This window comes from Xiphophorus hellerii, chromosome 13, assembly GCF_003331165.1.
Source record: "Xiphophorus hellerii strain 12219 chromosome 13, Xiphophorus_hellerii-4.1, whole genome shotgun sequence".
Classification (NCBI taxonomy): domain Eukaryota; kingdom Metazoa; phylum Chordata; class Actinopteri; order Cyprinodontiformes; family Poeciliidae; genus Xiphophorus; species Xiphophorus hellerii.
In genome coordinates, this window is record NC_045684.1 from 11,297,268 (window position 1) to 11,315,707 (window position 18,440).

Genomic DNA, 18,440 nt, shown 5'->3' on the forward strand with positions numbered 1-18,440 from the left:
AGTGAAATGTGATTTTCAAAGTTTGTCACTTCAGTAGCATAAAAGTGATATTGGTTTCTTTTTTTTTAAAGTCTGAATTCGTCAAAAAAAAGTGAGTAAACACACTTCTGAATCAGTTGTGTATACCTCAGTGCAAAACAGTAAATTAATTCATAAAATAATTATCAAAATTTTAGTTAACCTTAATTTTACCAGAAATTGAAACATTATTTTGGAAATGTTACAGAAGTATGGAAAGCAAAACTGTAATATAGAAGAATAACCTACTGATGAAGATAGTCCAAGAAAACAATTGCCCTCAAAACTATTTGCTCTCTGAGTTTGTAGGGTCTTTTTCCCTACTCATTTTAAACATCAAGTGTGATATTGCTCCTTTGTAGTGTTATTTTCTGGACCATTGCAGTTTGTCCTAAAGATTGAATGCAATTCCCATCCAAGCATGCATCACGAGAAGATTTCTTTTCAGAAATGAGGAAACACAAAAGTTCTGCAATGTACTCATGAGCTGTAAAAAAGTTCAGTTCCTTTATACCTTCCTTCTACAAAATAATGCCATCTTTAATGATTCGTAACAGTAATAAAAACAGACCTCATACAATCTGAGTTTGTAAACATAATCCAGTAAGACTGCTTAAGGCTGGGCTTTTTAATAGCAATAGTTTGTGTTTATATCTTCAACACAAAAAGTGTATGTCAAACATTCTGCCTAATGATGAATTGGCTCGACTCCACAGATGATATCATTAAACAGATTTTCTAGCAATAGATAAAACTCAGGAGAATTTCAAGCAGTAAAACCAGAACTGACTGCTGCTAATGTAGCACATTTGGCAATTCTGCACAAGTCTTCCTTAACCTTTCCTTTGGTGCCAACTCATCAAAAAAAAAAAAAAAAAAAAAAAAAAAAAAAACAGGAGGGGGAACACTTTCCAGCCTTCACACAAACCACTAACACACAGCTCCAGTGTGGCAGGCACCCAGCAAACATCCATGGGGCGAACAATTCATTAAAAAATGCAAGAGGATGATTTTTTTTCTCTCTTTTAATCACAGCAAAGGATTTTTCCAGATGGCCCCCTTAATGGGGTATTCTTGTGCTTATGTTTCCAAGCCAAATTGCTGGCCTACAAATCAAGATGCACGTCCAACAAATATTTCATTATGAGCCAAGTAAATTCATAACATGGCCACTTTTTTTCTTAATTTATACAGCTTATGTCTTAACAACTCAAGGGGATAAATGTCTAATTTAATATTTCAGAAGTTCCTCCATTCCATGTACTTGAGAGAATTTTTTTTTTCTTTTTAATCACCACATGGCTGTCTAAACACATGACGTATCTTGCAAAAATGTTTGTACCCCTGGAGCTTTTTCATATATTGTGATATTACAACCACAAACCCAGGATTTAATGGGATAGACCATTACAAAGTAGTTCAGACATGTAAAGGGAACAGAAAATGATACGTGGATTTATTTTTTCTACAATCGAAAACGTACAAATTGCACACATTTGTGTTATTACTTTTTCATTCTACTACCCCTAAATAAAATCTAACACTTTAAATTGCATTCACATGTCACTTACTTGCTTAGTAGATTCCACATGAGTGGAATTTAATCTCAGTATGAATACAGCTGCTCTGTAAGTAGCTCAAAGGTTTGGTAGAAAACACTGGTGACAAAAAATCATGAACATAGGGAAATACATCAATCAGTTTGAGGCTGCAAAAGACTTGAGACTGGGGTGGAGGTTCACATTCTAGCATAATCACAACCTTAAATAAACAGCTAGAGCTACAATAGTATGTCTCAGATGAAAACATGTTAATGTAAATGAAAATAATGGGGAAATTCTAAGTCTCTATAAAACTGGTACAGGTATACTCCAAAATACTTGCAGCTCTAATTGCAGCGAAAGGCAAATTTGACGACACTATTTAGAGTTTAATTTCTAAAAAGGAAAAAAGAAAGAATGAAAACATGGATTACATCTACTCCTCACAAATGTACACTGTGAGGAGTGTCACAAGGTCTCAGTAACATACAATGGCATTTGTGGCTGTAAAAAAAATAAAATAATAGGTCAAAGAGTCACTTAAATCCATGGATCTCAAATATTACGTCTAACGAAAACACTAACTAAGAACTGAAAAGATTGATATTTGTTTAAAAACTGACAATCAGCTGAATCAGATGCTAGAGTCAGGCAGTGACCAGTGACTTTTGGGTCATTTGTACAGAAAAGAGATTAGGGGCAGCTGTTGATCCCATCAAAGCACCGTGTCTTGCCACAAAGTCAGACTCTCCAGTGAGCACTGATCCACTTAACTGATTCTCTCAGCAGCCGCGGCAACTAAGGCGAGCTGACAGTGGGGCTATTTTCAGACAGAAATCACCCTTCTTTATACCTAGACACAGATAGAGATGACCCAAGCCACTGCTCTCCATTAGAAAGAAGAGGGGTTAAAAAAAACAGTCGGGTGGCCACTTTGTAGCAAAGAGCAACCTTTTGCTCATGACAGCTCTCAGAAACAGACAAGGCATAAATGTTCTGTGACAGCAGCTAATAAGGTTCCTGTGATCTGCTGATGCGATGACACTGTAGATCTGCTCGAGTTGGTATGTGAGGGTCTTTCTGTTGTCGATGTTTATGTTAAAAGTGTATGCTCTGAACAGAAGTAGTGTAATGTACTGTATGAGGAAAAAATAGAACTGCTGATAAAAGACACTTGAAGAGTCTGATCACCACCTGTACTTTAGTGTGTCAGATTAAAGGGAAAGCAGACTAAAATAGCTGGGAAAAAAAAAAGTAGTCTCCACAAATAGCTAATTAGCATTCTTCACTGTCTACATCAGAGCTGAATTCTGTATGGGTTTTTTTCTGCAGAGGAATTGTCTTTACATGCAAAACATAAACCTGCATTTCAACATTGGTCTCTGGCCAACTTATGTTTAGAGAACATAATATTCAGAATTGGAGTGAAATAAATTGTTCATTCTGCTCCACGTCTTCCCTAATGATCATCTGTCCCTAATACATAAGATCTCACACTAAGACTTGACCTTGGTCACCGAACAAGGAGTTAACCCAATTACATCCTGCTCTCAACGCTCAAGACAAATCATTAACTGCCTCTGATAGGAATATGTAGCATTTATTTTATTTATGAAATAATGTTTTGTTATAATAAAATTTAGTTAATCTACAGAGCCTGGCTCTCCTGGGTCTGAAGAGCAAGACGACTTCATTTTACTTTTTAGCCTTGATATCAAAACAGTTCAGATCAGGTTTTGTGTTAAATATGTTTTTTATGTTGCTTTTGCTAGATGCATTATTGGTTTTACCACAGAGCAACATTTTGTAGAACGTCTTATAATGTAAAAATCTATTTTGACTCCTCTCTCTGAAGAGCATCACTCCAGACGTCCTGGTCTTTGTCCACCTTCTCTTAAGAAAACTTCAGTCTGGTCTTCATGTTTATCTAAAAACCCAAACGTTTCCCCCATGCACTCTTTCTGATTCTGAGGTATGCATTTTTGTATCTACAGTACTGATTTTAGAGTTCTTGGAGAGACAGACCCAGGACATTACATATAATACACAATAAAATTAGTCACAGTGACATATCCACAGGGCGTTTTTGTTTTTCCAATTCAACATACACATAACCAACTGGACCCTTGTTGATCAGGTGTATTGGTACAATGAGCAACCTGTGGAGAGTTGAGGCAGGCTGAGACTGCTCCTTCAACGCTCTGATATCCAGAGATGAGGCTAAAATCGATGGGATGCCATTAGAGCTCCTGGAACCAGATGGCCATCCGGCTACAACTTCAAAAGCAAAGTGTAGGAGGAGAAATGACAAAAGTTAATTATCTGGGCCCTGCCATCTACCACAAAGGTAATCTGCGAAGTGGAGGACAAAAGGAGCAATGGGCAATAATTTTGTCAAATCATTGCATTAAGACTGACATACAAGACCAGGTCTTGGTTTTAAACATAGTATTTTTTAAACTTTTTTATTTAAATGGGATCTTTATTATATTCATGCACATGCAGATTATTTTTTGAAAGATACTAAGTAGGGAAGTTGGATAAGAAATGTAAAAGGTCAAATTGCTGACAAGGTTCAGACTTTATAGGCTACATATTAAAGTGTGATGAATCACAGCTAAAACTGCCACAGTGCAGCTGACGCCTTATTGCTAAGCAGGGTGAGAAACCATCTGCTTTTACACTTGCCTTAAAAATCATGATGAGCATATCACTATTAAGAAAAAGTTCAAGACCATCTGGACAACAAGAGACCGCAAAGTCAGGAAAGTTCCCAATAATTGATTCAGGGTGGCATCAGTTGATTTAACTGGTTAATAACTTTTACTCAGCTACATTTTCTGATCACTCATTTGAAGATCCACACATAGTCAAAGCAATTTAATATAATCTCTCTGCTCTGTTTTTAATGTTTCTCGTTTGTGTAATCAAATATAACCACAATAATCGCTAGTACCCCTATTTCGCCGCATGCGTAAAGGCTCAGTCCTCAATGATTCATTTCTAATGGATAGAAAACACAATTTACCACAGTGAGAAAAAAGATTACTCTGCTTTACATGCATATGAGAGATAAAATGAACCATCTGCAGCAACAGAGTGCATCCAAGCACCAACATCAACACACTCACAAAGACATTCTTCGTAGGGAACTGCAGCGAATAATTATAAAAATTGCAGGATCAGCGAGCCAACTCCTACATGCAGCCACAGGCTTTTTCCTTGCTGACTTATTTCTGCTTTCAGTGAAGTTAATGAGTTAAAGGTCACAGAGCCGCTATAACACCAATTACTGCAACACTTCAAATCAGCACTGCAGCTCATCAACATTGGTGGTTGGCTGATGTTGGGAGATTTGAGCAAAGCTAATTGCAAAATAATAAGCACAGAGGCTCATGTCATCATGATGAGGCATACACATGAAGCACTCCCTTGGGTTGGTGTAAAGGTTATGTACTGCACTTCAGCGGGTGTCATGGATCAGCGCGAGGTCAGGGTCAAAAGTGGCAGAGATCCTGTTGGGGTTAAAAGCAGGGTCATCTTCACAAAGCTTTGTTCTTGAAAGGGCAAGTTAGCCTGATCCTTTAAGGTATTTTCCATAAAACACTGAGGCAAGCACAACTAAAAAGGATCAATTAAGAATTATTTCACTTATTTGAGTTATTATAGTTGAAATATTATGATCTTGTTCCACATTTTGAATCTGGGTCCTAATTAAGGCATTTTAAGGTCAATCGCCATTGAAGTCACCAATTGAACTCAACTCCCAATATTTGTTGTTCATTTATCTGTAAGCTGATGTCAGCTGCAACTTTGGGGAGATGTGTGGACACATTTAATCTTTTTGGACATTTAGTTTTTTAAAGAAATTGTTTCTTGTTATTTATTTAATTTTAACAAGAGAATTTAGCTTTTCAGTCACTAGTCAACAATTAAAATCAGAACTGCACAATACATCAGCATTGGTATCGGCTAATTTTAGTCATTTTCTAACATAATAAACGTAAAACTAGGCTAATATTAAAATTGGATGTTTATTTTCATCTTGCTGCTCTTTATGCTTGTGTCTTAAACACAAACAAACACAAACATTTCTTAATGCAGAGAAGCAATCCCAGCTGCATGACTGTTTTTTGAAACGTGGCCTGAGATTTACAATATTAGTAAATAACAGTTATGGTTAGCTATAATAGTATAATTAATATTAGTTATCAGCCAAAATATTCAGATTGGTATAACCCTAATTAACAGTTATAACTACAATGGTGCAGGAACAATAATTTTATCAAAATGATCTACTGACAGTGATTGCAATAATTTTTAAGATAGCAAAAGTTAAGATTATAAGAAAATAAAGAGCAATACAATAGCATAGCTGTACAAACAGCACAACTCTTCTTAATGGTTTCAGCTCAGAGTATGTTGCAATTAGAAAAATAACTGTGCATTAACATTCCATCTCTAGCTTAATGGAGCATAAATGTTTCTGCCAAAAATATGGAAAAAACCTCAGAAGCAAAGCTATGTTAAGATTGCAGGACCATTGCCAAAAAGAATTAAAGTTGCCATATTTGCCTTATACTAATTCTTTGATAAGTGAAGGGGGAAAAAGAACTAATCTAACTTCTACACAATAGATTGAACGGTTTCAAATATGTGGATTCGAAATTAGGGCAACAATACAATCACTGAGTCACATGTTTTTGAAAACACCAACTTGGTTAAAAAATTGCTGAAGTGACTTCTACTGTAAGCAGATAACATCATAGCGATGAGCATCTGCTGATTAACTGCTCCCTGAAGAGTACTTCATCAGCACATATCTGAGAGTAAAATGAATTCTAAACCTTGACTTCATTTTCTTACCCCTGGGTAAACCAGACACAGGAGCCAGCCTGGGGATTTAAACGAGCAAATTAACTTTTCCCGGATGACTTTCCTAACCTTTACACAACAGCTGAGTGAGCACAGGATGGCCTTGTACCACCACAGGTCAAACTGTTCTCATTTTTTACGATGCATTACTGATACACGGCAAAACAGACAAGATGCTGGTAACATTTCAGTGCAATAAGAGCAGTGATTCACTTCCACTGGTGATGCCTTGATAAATTAACACTCTAAAAAGAGAAATGAATTAGGCAGCAGCCAGCTTGCCAACCAGTTGGCCTGGCAGTGACAGAGGGAAGCACATTCCCAGGGCAACCTTTAGAGGAAGTGCTGCATTGCTAATTAACAACAAAGATAGAAAAAGTACTGAAAAAATGAGTAAATAAACAAAGAGAAAAAAAAAAATCACCCCCACCACTTTGCTTCACACAGCCAGAAATGGATTTAACGGCAGAGGCAGTACCACTTGAGCTCGTTAGGAACTCTTAAATTTCAAAGGCTAACACCTTTATGTCTCATTGCTTCACAATGCAGCACCAACAGCCAAAGGAACAAATACCCACGCTAAAGCACAAAACCTCCAACTGGAGCAACAATCAGCCCAGCTTTTATTGTTTACTTCTTCACTCTTAGGTTTGGATGCATTGGCATTGAACACACGAAGACACAAAGAGTCACTTTTTAAAAACGTGAAACTTTGAATCTTTGAAACTAAGTACTGATATCAAGGAAAATGTATTTACAAAGTTGAGGACGCAATTCTCTTCCCTTTATGATCCAGTCTATTGAAAAGAGTTTAATGGTAGAAAATTAAGAAGGAAGGATCTGAGAAAAAGAGAATGTAATTTAATGCATAATTTGTTGTATAACTGGTATGAATGTATATAATCTTCTCATGACTTAGTCCTTTGAATGGGAAGCCAGAGAAGGTTTGCAGTATGAACCTTTGCTTCATACTGCAAAGGTTTCTCTGAAGTATAAAGGTTGCAGCTCCCTCTATAATATATATGAAAAAAAACCAACATAGATTACTTCTAAAAGATTCAGAAATAATAGTGCAAGCCATGACAAGCCCTCCAATCAGAGCTGCCAGTACTTATGCCGGCTGGCATTCAGTCCAGCCTTCTCAAGAACGTTTTCCCATATCTGTTGTGTTTATGCTGCCTCTGTCTCTTCTCTGCTACAAGGCATAGAGAGCCTCTCGGGCTGATTGACGGAAAGAGGTTCTGGCTCTTGCCAGGCAAACATGATTGATGCCCTTGAGATGGAGCACAGCCAGCGAGAATTTCACTGTCACTCTTGGATGTGCCGAGGGCTCCAAGATGGCAGAGCCTTGATATATCTGAAAATGTGAGTCAGTGCTCACATGTGGCGACTGTAAAAGCCACTTCGGTCTGCATATAAAAGTAAGCAATTTAAAAGGTGCACACTGTGGCTGTGGTTCTGAGTTTGCTCTGATTGGTTCTTATAGCAACATAACAACACATTACCTACTTCCTTTGAAACCGCTGAGGCACTAGAGCAACAGTTTCACTTTTCTTGTAACAGCAGCAGTGTGCAAACAGGTCCTTCCAGCACTTGATAATTCTCACACAAAATGCTTGACATCACTTAAAACTACAAAACACACCACTCTCATTGCAGCTTTGCCTTTCAGCACTCCAAGAGATAACATGCTGAATGAGTCAGTGGGGATGTGGAGGACAGACAGGATGTAATCACTCAACACACATGTATGTGCACACCCAGACGCAGCACGGGGAGAGCAGATGTGCATAGGTGGGGGAGTCGTAAACTTACTTTTTTGTCATCTTTCTGGCTTGCTGGGTGTGTGTCCTTGCTTTGGTTGTCAGCGGAAGTCCGGCCACTCGTATCCATCTGTCCGTCTTTCGCTTCATTCTGCTGACTGGCCACTGACTGAGGAGAGTCCAGTGGGCAGGGTTCTGGCTGCTGAACACCACTTTGGACCTCCATCTTCCTCTGCCTAAAGAATAAAAGATGAGATGCAACAGATTTGCAGGCAAAAGATGCGAACAAGATTGTTCACTATTGCAGAATTCTAGCAGCACTTTTCATTTCCTATAAAAAAACCTATAACTTTTATACAAGTTGCAATAATTGCCTAAATTAGTCCAGTTTTGTGCTTGTTTATTTAGAGTCACTAAACATTTCATTGACCTTTATCGTGTTAGAACTCAAAGAAAGGGGTGACGCATTCGGAAAGATTCCGCATGAAAACAAGGACAACATGCTCATATAAAGGGTTGGGGCCATCATTATTAGTGAGCACAACACATTCATATTTTCCATGAATTTTAAACGTAATCAGAAAAGAAGAGGAAAGCAGAAGAGAAAGTGGCACTCACAATCAGGATACAGAAAGATACTTTTCCTGAGAGTAAAGGCAGAGCCTTTGCCAAAATGAGAGAGGTCACCTTGTTTCAAGCCTAAAATGTATCCTGAGTAAAGGCTGTGAGGTGAAGGGGAGAAATAAATAGAGCAGCAGCCAACAGAAAACCTTCTATACAGTCTGCCAGTTATAATTTTAATCTCTGCCTAATTACAGTTCGTTTAGGAGTACTGTGCCCTGCACCAGGCTTCATAGCCCCAGACATTTTTTCCCAGATTTTCATGTTACAGCAACAAACTTCAATATATTTTATAACTGTAAGAAGTTTGTAATTAAAAAGTGCAGAATCATAAACAATGTTTTTAAGTTTTTGTTTTTAGTTCTTTTTCTTGATTCACTGCATTGTAGAACCACTTTCTGATAAAGTTAAATGTGTATGTTTTTTGGGCTGCATCTCAATCAGGTCTGTACATCTACAGACTGGAAATCTGGACCACACTTTGCAAAATAGTTCAGGGCCTGCTGAAGAGAATCATCCCCACAGAGTGATTGTGCCATGACCATCTTTCAAAGTAGAGATGGTGTGTTCCGGGTGGTGTGAAGTGCTAGCAAGTGTTTTGCATGTAAGCAAAAATGTCTGATTATTCCAGTTTATTTAATGGCTTCTGGGAAACCTACAAACGTCTTGGCACTGTTCTATAAATGCCAGATTTGTGGTCATGTTCTGGTAGGTTTGTGGTTGTGCCATATTCTTCATCTTCAGGATGGGAGAGGACAATGTTCTATAACAACTCTGCAATTTTGAGTCTTGAAAAGAAGTATGGTGAGTAGCCAAAAACTGCACTCAAGTAAGAATAGCTTTCTATTCTTACTTGAATAGAAAGCTATTCAAGTAAGAACTTACTTGAGTGCAGTTTTTGGCTACTCACAAGTAAGAATACGTTTTTTACTTGAGTGCAGAATTTAAAAAATAGCTATCTAAAAAAATGTAAACAAGGAAAAAAATCTATTTGATGAAAAGACAACTGAAGTATTAATATCTGACTGTCTTGCCTGGTTTAGTTTTTTTTAAAGATGTAATCTGACACAAAATTATGAAATGAACAAAATCTAGAATTTTTTAATAATACAATAAATAATTAACATTCTTAAAAGATAAATTACATCGCAAGAAACAAGTTTTCAGATCTCAATTTTTCACCACATTCAATTTTTCAAATCAATGCCATAATTTACGTTGATGTTTATTTGCTTCTGTGCATGTTTGGTTCAAACATGCTTGTTTTTACCTAATGAAGGTAAGAGGAGTAACTAAAATAAATTCATTTTAATTTTCAAAATGTTTATTTGTAATTAGAATTCCCATATTATGAGGTACGGTCCTGTTAAACTACTTTTAAAAATATATTTTAAAAGTAATAAATGCAACGCATTACAACCCACCTTTGGTCTTGAACGGCTCAAGATATCAGGCTCAAGACTCACTGCATATAAAATGTTTTCACTTTACTTTAGGGTCTATTGCAGAATAACAAACTCATTCATGTCTCGTCCAGCCACGAGGGAAATGAATCAGCACAAAGGCCTGCAGCTGAAAGGTCTGAGAGGGAATAATAAAACCAACAAGATTAAGGAAAGGTGTTAGGCAATGTTCTCTTTTTTGTTAGTAGTTAAATAGTCCAAAAACAGCATTCACATCACAGCACAAATTTGTACAAATGTGTACTATTAATTGTCTTGGAGTGGAAATAGCTAGTGTGGATGATCTCCTGTATAAATCTAGCTTAACTGCTCTGTCCTCTTGCAGCAGACAATCATAATTGAGGTAGATGTTTTATCATAGATCAGATTACTAATTTGTCAAGCCCTTAATAGATGCAAGGCTGCAGTAGAAGCACGAGTATCCTTTGATATTTTTGTCAAGAAAATCTGCAACCTATGAGAACTGGCTTACTTCACTTAATCAGCCTCTAGTGTACAGTCAGGTAACTGCAACTAATTGCACTTTTAGATCAGCTTCGTTTTTAACTCAGCTACCTTAAAAGAAGGTTCAACTCACGATTCACTACTAGCTCGAAGGCACAATGCTGCAGCTGATCCGAGCATTAAAGATGATGCCACACCATCATTTCAGGAAGCATAAACTGCATATTTTTTTTCTACTGAGCAAAGATAAGCATGTTTGAGAAACTCCTTATCAAGAGATGTGTGCATTAACGTAGAGCTGAAGAGTTGAATGCAAAACATCCTAGTACAGATGGAACATCATATTCTTAAATGAAAAATAAAATAGCTTTAAACATATTCGCTTAGTTACAATTTAACTCTTAAGTTTTAGCAGCGGTATATAAAGTATACTAAAAGAGGTCAAAATAAGTGCAGAATTAAAAATATCCGGATAAAATAAGGAAAAAAAAAACTTCGGTCTGCATTCTGGAGCAATTAATTACCTAAAAAGTCTCATAAATACAGCTCTCAAATGAGTTTTAACCAAGTGTTTTAACATTGCAGCACCTTGAGAACATTTATGTCAGCGCAGGTTAACACACCTGTTGGACATTTTAATCAGTGCTTGCGAGGCAACAAGTGCGATGCGCTAATTTACAGAGGGGTAGAAATCAAAAGACCTACTTTTAAAGTTTTGTGACCTATAAAAAACATTAACAGTTGTTAAGTCTTTAAAAGTGAGACCCAGTGCGAGACATTTAAGGAAGACTCGAGCAGATATGTGGGTGCTAAGGTTGCACCGACTTTATGAAAATCGTTGCCGCTGTTTTTAACGCAGCTCCCAGCACCGTGTCTGTTTTATTACAATGGCTTTAAACGGCACAGCAACATAAACAAATCACCAAAAAGAACGCCCAAAATACCTCTGTCACTTCTCGGCTCCTCGTTATGTCAGAAGCATATGAAGAGGAAGATGCGGTAGTGCAATTTGGCGTTTACATCTCTGTTGTTGCTCTGACGCGGAAAGCCACAGTAGCAGTCCTGGGCACAACAATGAGCGAGCACTTCATTAAGTTGTGTGAGAAGTTAGTCCGTTAAAAAGAACCGTGCCGGGAGGCTTTAATGGGCTATGCTTCGGGGGTTTATTTGCAGCGGAGGGAGTTGCCAGAGCCGCACTGGTCGACGCCGCTGGTGCTGCCGCTGTCACGGCGGGCGTGTCCCCGAGAGCTGTCACTAAACAATCCCTCCTTCTCCCCCTCCCACCGAAAGGATACACCGAGCTGGTGTCAAGCATGCTGCGTTCAGGGGCTCTCTGGAATATCCACCATTCGAGCGAACACATCTTTAATGAGTTTGTGTTACAACACTATTTATTCCCTCTTTTTTTGAGTCAAATAAAAGTGCAAAATCTCTTGTGTTCCTACTGACTGAGAGTATTTTTTTACTGTTTCCTATTGTAGTTCCTGTAATTAAAGGTAGCGAAAGCTCCGGACAGTGGGAGGGGCCAATGTAAAGGCTTGAGGTGAAGCTCAGGTCAGCACAGGTACAAAGTTAATCCCACAGTTATTCATACCCTTGGGAGATTTAAATTACAAATGTTATTTAACCAAGAAGTTTAGTTTCTGTAAACATAAAGAAATGCCTATGTTTCAGGTGTGGACTTGAGTGAATATTGTTTGATCTAAACCATCCTATTGTAGCTCTGGGTGTTTCTTTACGCTCATCGTCCTACTTGATGGTCAACCAACCCTCCAGGATTACCTTGTACTAAGCAAAATCCATCTTTCTTTTAACTCTGAGCTGCTTTTATGTCCCTGCCTTCCCACATCACGGTGCTGCCACCACCAAATTTTGACTTTTTGTAGGTTAGCTAAAAAGATGCATTATGATTTTATCTGCCCAGAGCACTCTTATCCACAAGTTTGTTGTTTCTTTGTGCCATTATTCCATTGAGGCCATATTTGTGTAGGACATGACTAACATTTATCAGCAGATTTTTCCACCTGAGCTTTAGATATCTGAAGGTTATCTGATGTTTCTTACATTTTTCATTTCCAGAAAATTGTTTAAATAGAGATTAACAAGATATGTAATGCCTGGGATGTTATTTTATAACCATCATTTTATCTACTGCCTGTCTACTGTGTGTTAGGCCTTGACAGTACAGATGGATTTATATTAAATTACACACAAGTGGACTTTTATTACATATTCCAGATATGGCTGGTGCACAGTTTTCTTAGGTGGATTGGACTGAATTGAACTGAAAACAAATACAAGTCACACTTAAAGTTTTTATTTGTGAAAAATGTTGAAAGGTATGTTCCATTTTCCTTCAGCTTCTCTGTTATGCACTACTTGCCTATAGGATTCATTGAAGTTGTGGTTTTAATGTGAAAAATTGTAAAAAGTTACATTTTTACAATTGAACTTTTTACAGCAGCATTCATTTAGTTCTACAAAATGAATACTGCTGTTCATTGTAAAAGCAGAAGTAATAAAAATTGTCAATAAAACAAATAACATGATCTTGCCTAAAGTTGTGTAATTCTTTCCTTTAGTTGAAGTTGCTGGTTTTAAAAATTAATGAGGAAAACATTCCTAATGTTATGTTGTTCTGCAAAGTACATCATGTCCACTTCCTGCTTTTAAATCACTGACATATTATTCATCCACTAATGACCAGGCAAGATATTGTTTACTTTTTTTCCTTCTCACCCTCTAAAAACAAATGTAGTAATACTACCTGCGTTTCATGGCAACAAATGGAGGATACAAAATGATGCAAGAATAAAAAGAAAGCATTTATTTAACTTTAAAACGACGTAGCATATGTTTGGTAAAAATAAGGAGCACCTTTCTATTGTTCTTACTTAGAATAGTTAGATTAAGACAGCATAGAATATGAAATTGCAATAATTATGCTGACTAAATATTTCTTAGACACCATTTTCATAGAACTACTGGTGGGATATTTATAGTGGGGTTTAGTAATGGCCACAAGGTGGCAACATAAACTCATTAAACAATCAGAGTCTAGAGTATGTCTGACAAATCCTGCTTGATAGTACTTTTTAAAGGCGGACTAAAGATTTAAGTTGAGACATTGGTGTTTTATTTCATGTTTCCACCATTATTTATGGTTAATGAATCATTTATCACTCTCTGTTCCATGTTTGATAATCTGACTTGGCTCTTTGTTTACCCCAAACATGGAGCATTCCCATCTGTTGTTCAGAGATATAACATGATAACAGCATCATAGGGATGCTGGTCCATTTGGTCATCTCCATTGTCTTTGTGTGCCACATCTTAGAGCAGAAAGCATTCTGATGCATCGTCTCATCCAAGCAGGAGGGACTTCACCCAAATGAACAACTGCTCCAACAGGCCGATCCTCGTCTGTTCTAACAGAGCCGCTGCTGCCAGAGCAGGCAGACCAGCAGCGGGAGAGGCAGGTGCACCGGCAGGCGGACAGGCTGCTGGTTAAAGCAGGGAGACTCAGGCCCCTTCAGCCATATTCCTCTGTGTAAGCCAGCAGGGACAAACAATCAGACATGCTGACGGGCCCCGCCGGCACCAGCAGATGTTTTCTGGTTATTGTTGTTCCGCCTCCCTGGTAATTGTTTTCCTTCAGGGCCAGCCAGTGGAACAAGGTGCCAGGTTGTGTTGTGGGAAGGAGTTATGGAAAGATGGGACGACACACTGTCTTATCAGGCTGCTTCGCTCAGGCTGTCCAACTCTGTCTTTGTGCTCCATGTGGCTTGATGTACAGTTTTCCAAATGGAATATGGCAAATTTGCTTTGCATTTAGCTTTGCAGTCCTGTATAGGTATTTATGGCTTCACTGTGGCCTCAAATATGGGAACAGACTTTAATTGCCAAAAGCATTTTCTGTACTAAAATAAGACTTCCACTTGGAATTTTTTATAGTTTTACCTTAGTATGAGTTTTACCACCTAATTTAACTCTGGCGCACATAGCAGCAGCTAATAAATGTGATTTTGGAGTATTTTGTTATTTGTGAAGTCAGTTTACCCACACAGACACTTAGCAGTTTGTTATGGCACAAAGAACAACTAATCCCACGATGAAAATGGCCTCTTAATTAGCACAGTGAACTAAAAAGACCTTATTGTGAGGTCAGACGTCCACCAGGCCTCTAACACAGGGTATAGACAGGAAACGCCCACTAGGGGGCACTTTGAGACTTTATATCAAGAGTAAGAGAAACAGGGCCGTTCTTGAAAACTGTTCAACAGTTTGACGTTGATTTTTATAAACCTTTTTGGTGCTTTTTGTCACAAATTTGTACTTTAGCACTCTATCATGTCTAAATGTTTTGGACATCAGGGCAGTGTTGTAGTGAGAATAGAGTTCATTTAAACCTGAATCTGAACTATCTTTAAGGCTGATCGCATTCGTTTCTTGAAAGAAAGGTTGATTCAAACAGAAAGACCTTGAGGTAAGTGAAGGTTTCTATTTGTTGTAATGGTGTGCTGCACTCTAGGGAACCTAAAATTCCTCTCTAGTAGCCAGAGTCAACAGTTTTAAAGACTGATGCAACATATACACAAGTTTGTTCTGCTTTCTTTGAGTAATATCTAAAGATCTGAACTCATGTTCAACTTTTTGCTGCCCAAAGCCAGAATATTTATAAAGCCTGAATCTACTTTGTGATACTTCTTTGCTGTCAAAAGATAGAGAGAATAAAAATCTATTTGCCCTCCAGGTCTAGTTTTTTAGAAAATGTCTTATTTTCTTCATATGATCTATGTCAGACATAGTAAGAATTTTTTTATGTTTTATTTTCAGCACTTATTGTATCTTCTACCACTTCCGTGGTTACAAAGGCGCAACACGGTCACATGGCCACTTGGTGAAGTTGTTGCAGTTACTGGGAAGGTGCACAACAGTCCAGGCCGGTCACAGTGTAGCACCTTGAGCTGCACATTTCTCACACCCAGGATGAAGAAGTCACAGCAACTGCAGGATCAGACTTTGCTGGATGAGATCTATTTGTTCTGAGCATGAGTAGCAGCACTAAACAAGCAGAAAAGTGGATTAGAATGTCATTTTTTTCCTGCAGTTAAAGAATGCCTATTGCATAAATATGCAAAAGAACATTTCATTTTTCTTTCATTTGTGCACTTGCTTTTTTGCACATGCATGCCTGCTCATCGCCACTGAATCATACCTGTTAAAAATGATAATTCCATGACTCAAACTCCGCCTGCTGAGAGAATGATTGAAAGCTCAGGCAAAGTTCAAAAACCACATGGCAGATATTTGCCAAAATACAGCCACTGCTGCTGTGAGTAAGAGTAAGCCCCTCTGAGTCACAGACAAGGACCCAGAACAGTTTAAATCGCAGGTTGATTTTTGTCACAATTTCCCTTGGCCACTGGAAAATGCAGCAATGTCCAACTGTTATGCTTTTACATTTGTCTCATGGATAAATTCAGTCATTGGGATGGTAAACCCACAGTAGAAAGCTCTGTTTTAATGAGACAGAGCTAACAATGTGGAAAATATTACCCTCATACTAGCAATATTTTTACAATAGCTTCATACATCTTTCAAACAAAAGCAGAATGTGTTCCAAGAGTAGTTGTTTTGCTAAAACTAGCAAGAGGACAAAAGAACTGCGCCTGCTGATATACCATGTGTCATCTGCCTTGTTTGTGTCTGTGTGGATGTGTGTGTGCGTGCATGCCGGCATGCGCTCGTGTGTGTGCACGTAAGTGTGGGTGCCAATGAGCGAGAGCATGCATACATTTGTGTCATCCACCGAGCGCGCAGAGGTGGCAGTTTTTGTCTTTTCTCGGGTGTGAGCTGAGAAAGGAATTGAGCACAATGACTTTTAAAAATGATGTGCGGAGGTATCAGATGGTAAACAACATGACTTTATCTGGGCCGGTTTTCAAATATTAATAGAAAGATATGCTTAGAACATTTTTTGAAAGTGGTATCAAAATAAACTAGGTTTTGCTGATTTTTACCCCTTTATATTATGTTTCAAACATGTACAATTAATCCATTATTTTATTTGCAAAACATATCTCGTCAACAATGCATTAACTGTGACACTTCAAGTTATTTTTTAAATTACTTTGAATATTTTGAGGCTTTTTTTTTTAAAAAAAAAGGGAACATTTGAAATCTAATAAAAATATATGTTTAGAATATTTTTTTAATGTTATTAAACTTAATCAGGTTTTATTGATTTTTAGATCTATTTTTAAAATAATCACAGCTTTTGTCTACTGCTTTGTCTATAAAACATATCCTATTATCAATGCTTTAATCTTACACATCCCAGACTCATTTCTGACATTTTATTTGAATGTTTTGAGTCTGGCTCCTGCACATCGGTGACTCCAGTTAATCACAGCATCTCTGTCTAAAACTAAACGCCCAAGTGTTACTTTGTGATTGTTGATGTTTCCAGGCTTGGGTTGAATCATTAGGAAGTGATTCTCTCTAACAAGGGCTAAAGGAGCTGTCAGGAGACATTCACAGGCAGGTTTCGCCATGGAGAGTGTGAGGAGTCTTATCAGGGTCTTAGCTGTTTTGCTGCGCCTGTTTATAAAGAGGCTGCTTTATTTGGAGTGAATGCATTCTAGCAAGGTCTCTACTGTTGCTGTGCGTTGATTAAAAGTGTTTTCACGATTACCCGTAGTGAGTCTATTCCAGCCTAACAGGGTTACTAGCAGTTTTAATGAAGGGGAGTAATCGTTACATGTGAAAGGGGGTTGCCGGGGTCTTGTGCTGTCTCTCTCTGCCTCCTTGCCTCTAACCGCGTTAAATTTTTCCAGTTGACTTTTTTTTTTCTTTTTTAAAGAAATGGAGTTACTATTATGTTGGAATTCTCAACATTCACAATATTAGATCCCCTCCTTTTTTAGAAACGTCTCATTTCTTAAATCTGTTTATAAAAGTGGCTAAGCTACAATGAGAGTCATGCATCTTTATTTTTGTCTGTCTTTGTTTGGCTGCTCTGCGTCCTCCTTCCTCTTCTGAAGTTACCGTTGCCCGCTTGCTTGTGTGGCTTCTCTGCTCCTCTCATTTAGTTGGCTGTGGTCAGCCTTTTGCATTCGCTGGTGTGATTGAATTTCTCACAGCTTCTTGTGAATGTGTTTTTTGAAAGTCCTATTCAACATTTGGTGCAACTATAATCGGCACCAAGCCACTACGCTCATGCAGAAGTGTCTGTGGATTCACACATTAAGGCCCTCAGAAGTGTTGTGCCATTTCTTTTTTTATTTTTTTTTTCCCAAGTTGCAACTTTACATTTTTTTTTTAAGTCGGAGGAAGGGAGCATGCAGCAACTGAAAGTTAAAGAAAGTCAGATTGAAAAGCGTTTCAGTGAAGATGCAGGACAGTGTCCTTTTTTATAATTGGATTTATGAGAAACGATGAACGCAGTAACGTAACAGTAAATATTAAAAGAATTCACATAAACATCCTTTAAAGCTCCATAATATTAAGCTTCAATTTGTTGTTGTTGTTTTTAACATATATACCCTAACAGCACTTTGGTCCTGTGCTGGTTGGCTAATGTGCTTTACAAATAAACCTGGGTTGGATTTAATTCACATTAGACTGGACACTTTGCTTTTCTACTTTTACTGCCTTAACATTTGGTAATAGTTGTGGTAATGTCTTTTGTCACCTCTGACATCCCCTTTTTT

The 18,440-nt window shown here is 37.8% G+C and overlaps 1 protein-coding gene across 2 annotated transcripts in view; it reads right to left on the reverse strand.

Moving 5' to 3' along the window:
• The window catches only part of rbms3 (RNA binding motif, single stranded interacting protein), a 334,935-nt gene extending 322,975 nt beyond the window's left edge, over positions 1 to 11,960 (reverse strand). For both annotated transcript variants that reach the window (XM_032580204.1, XM_032580205.1), the window contains exons 1-2: positions 11,670 to 11,960; positions 8,250 to 8,433 (exon numbers count right to left, since the gene is read on the reverse strand). In XM_032580204.1, the coding sequence (XP_032436095.1) occupies positions 8,250 to 8,423 (174 nt within the window). In that variant the 5' untranslated portion in view covers positions 8,424 to 8,433; positions 11,670 to 11,960. The remainder of the gene's footprint in view (positions 1 to 8,249; positions 8,434 to 11,669) is intronic.
• Positions 11,961 to 18,440: the final 6,480 nt, after the last annotated feature.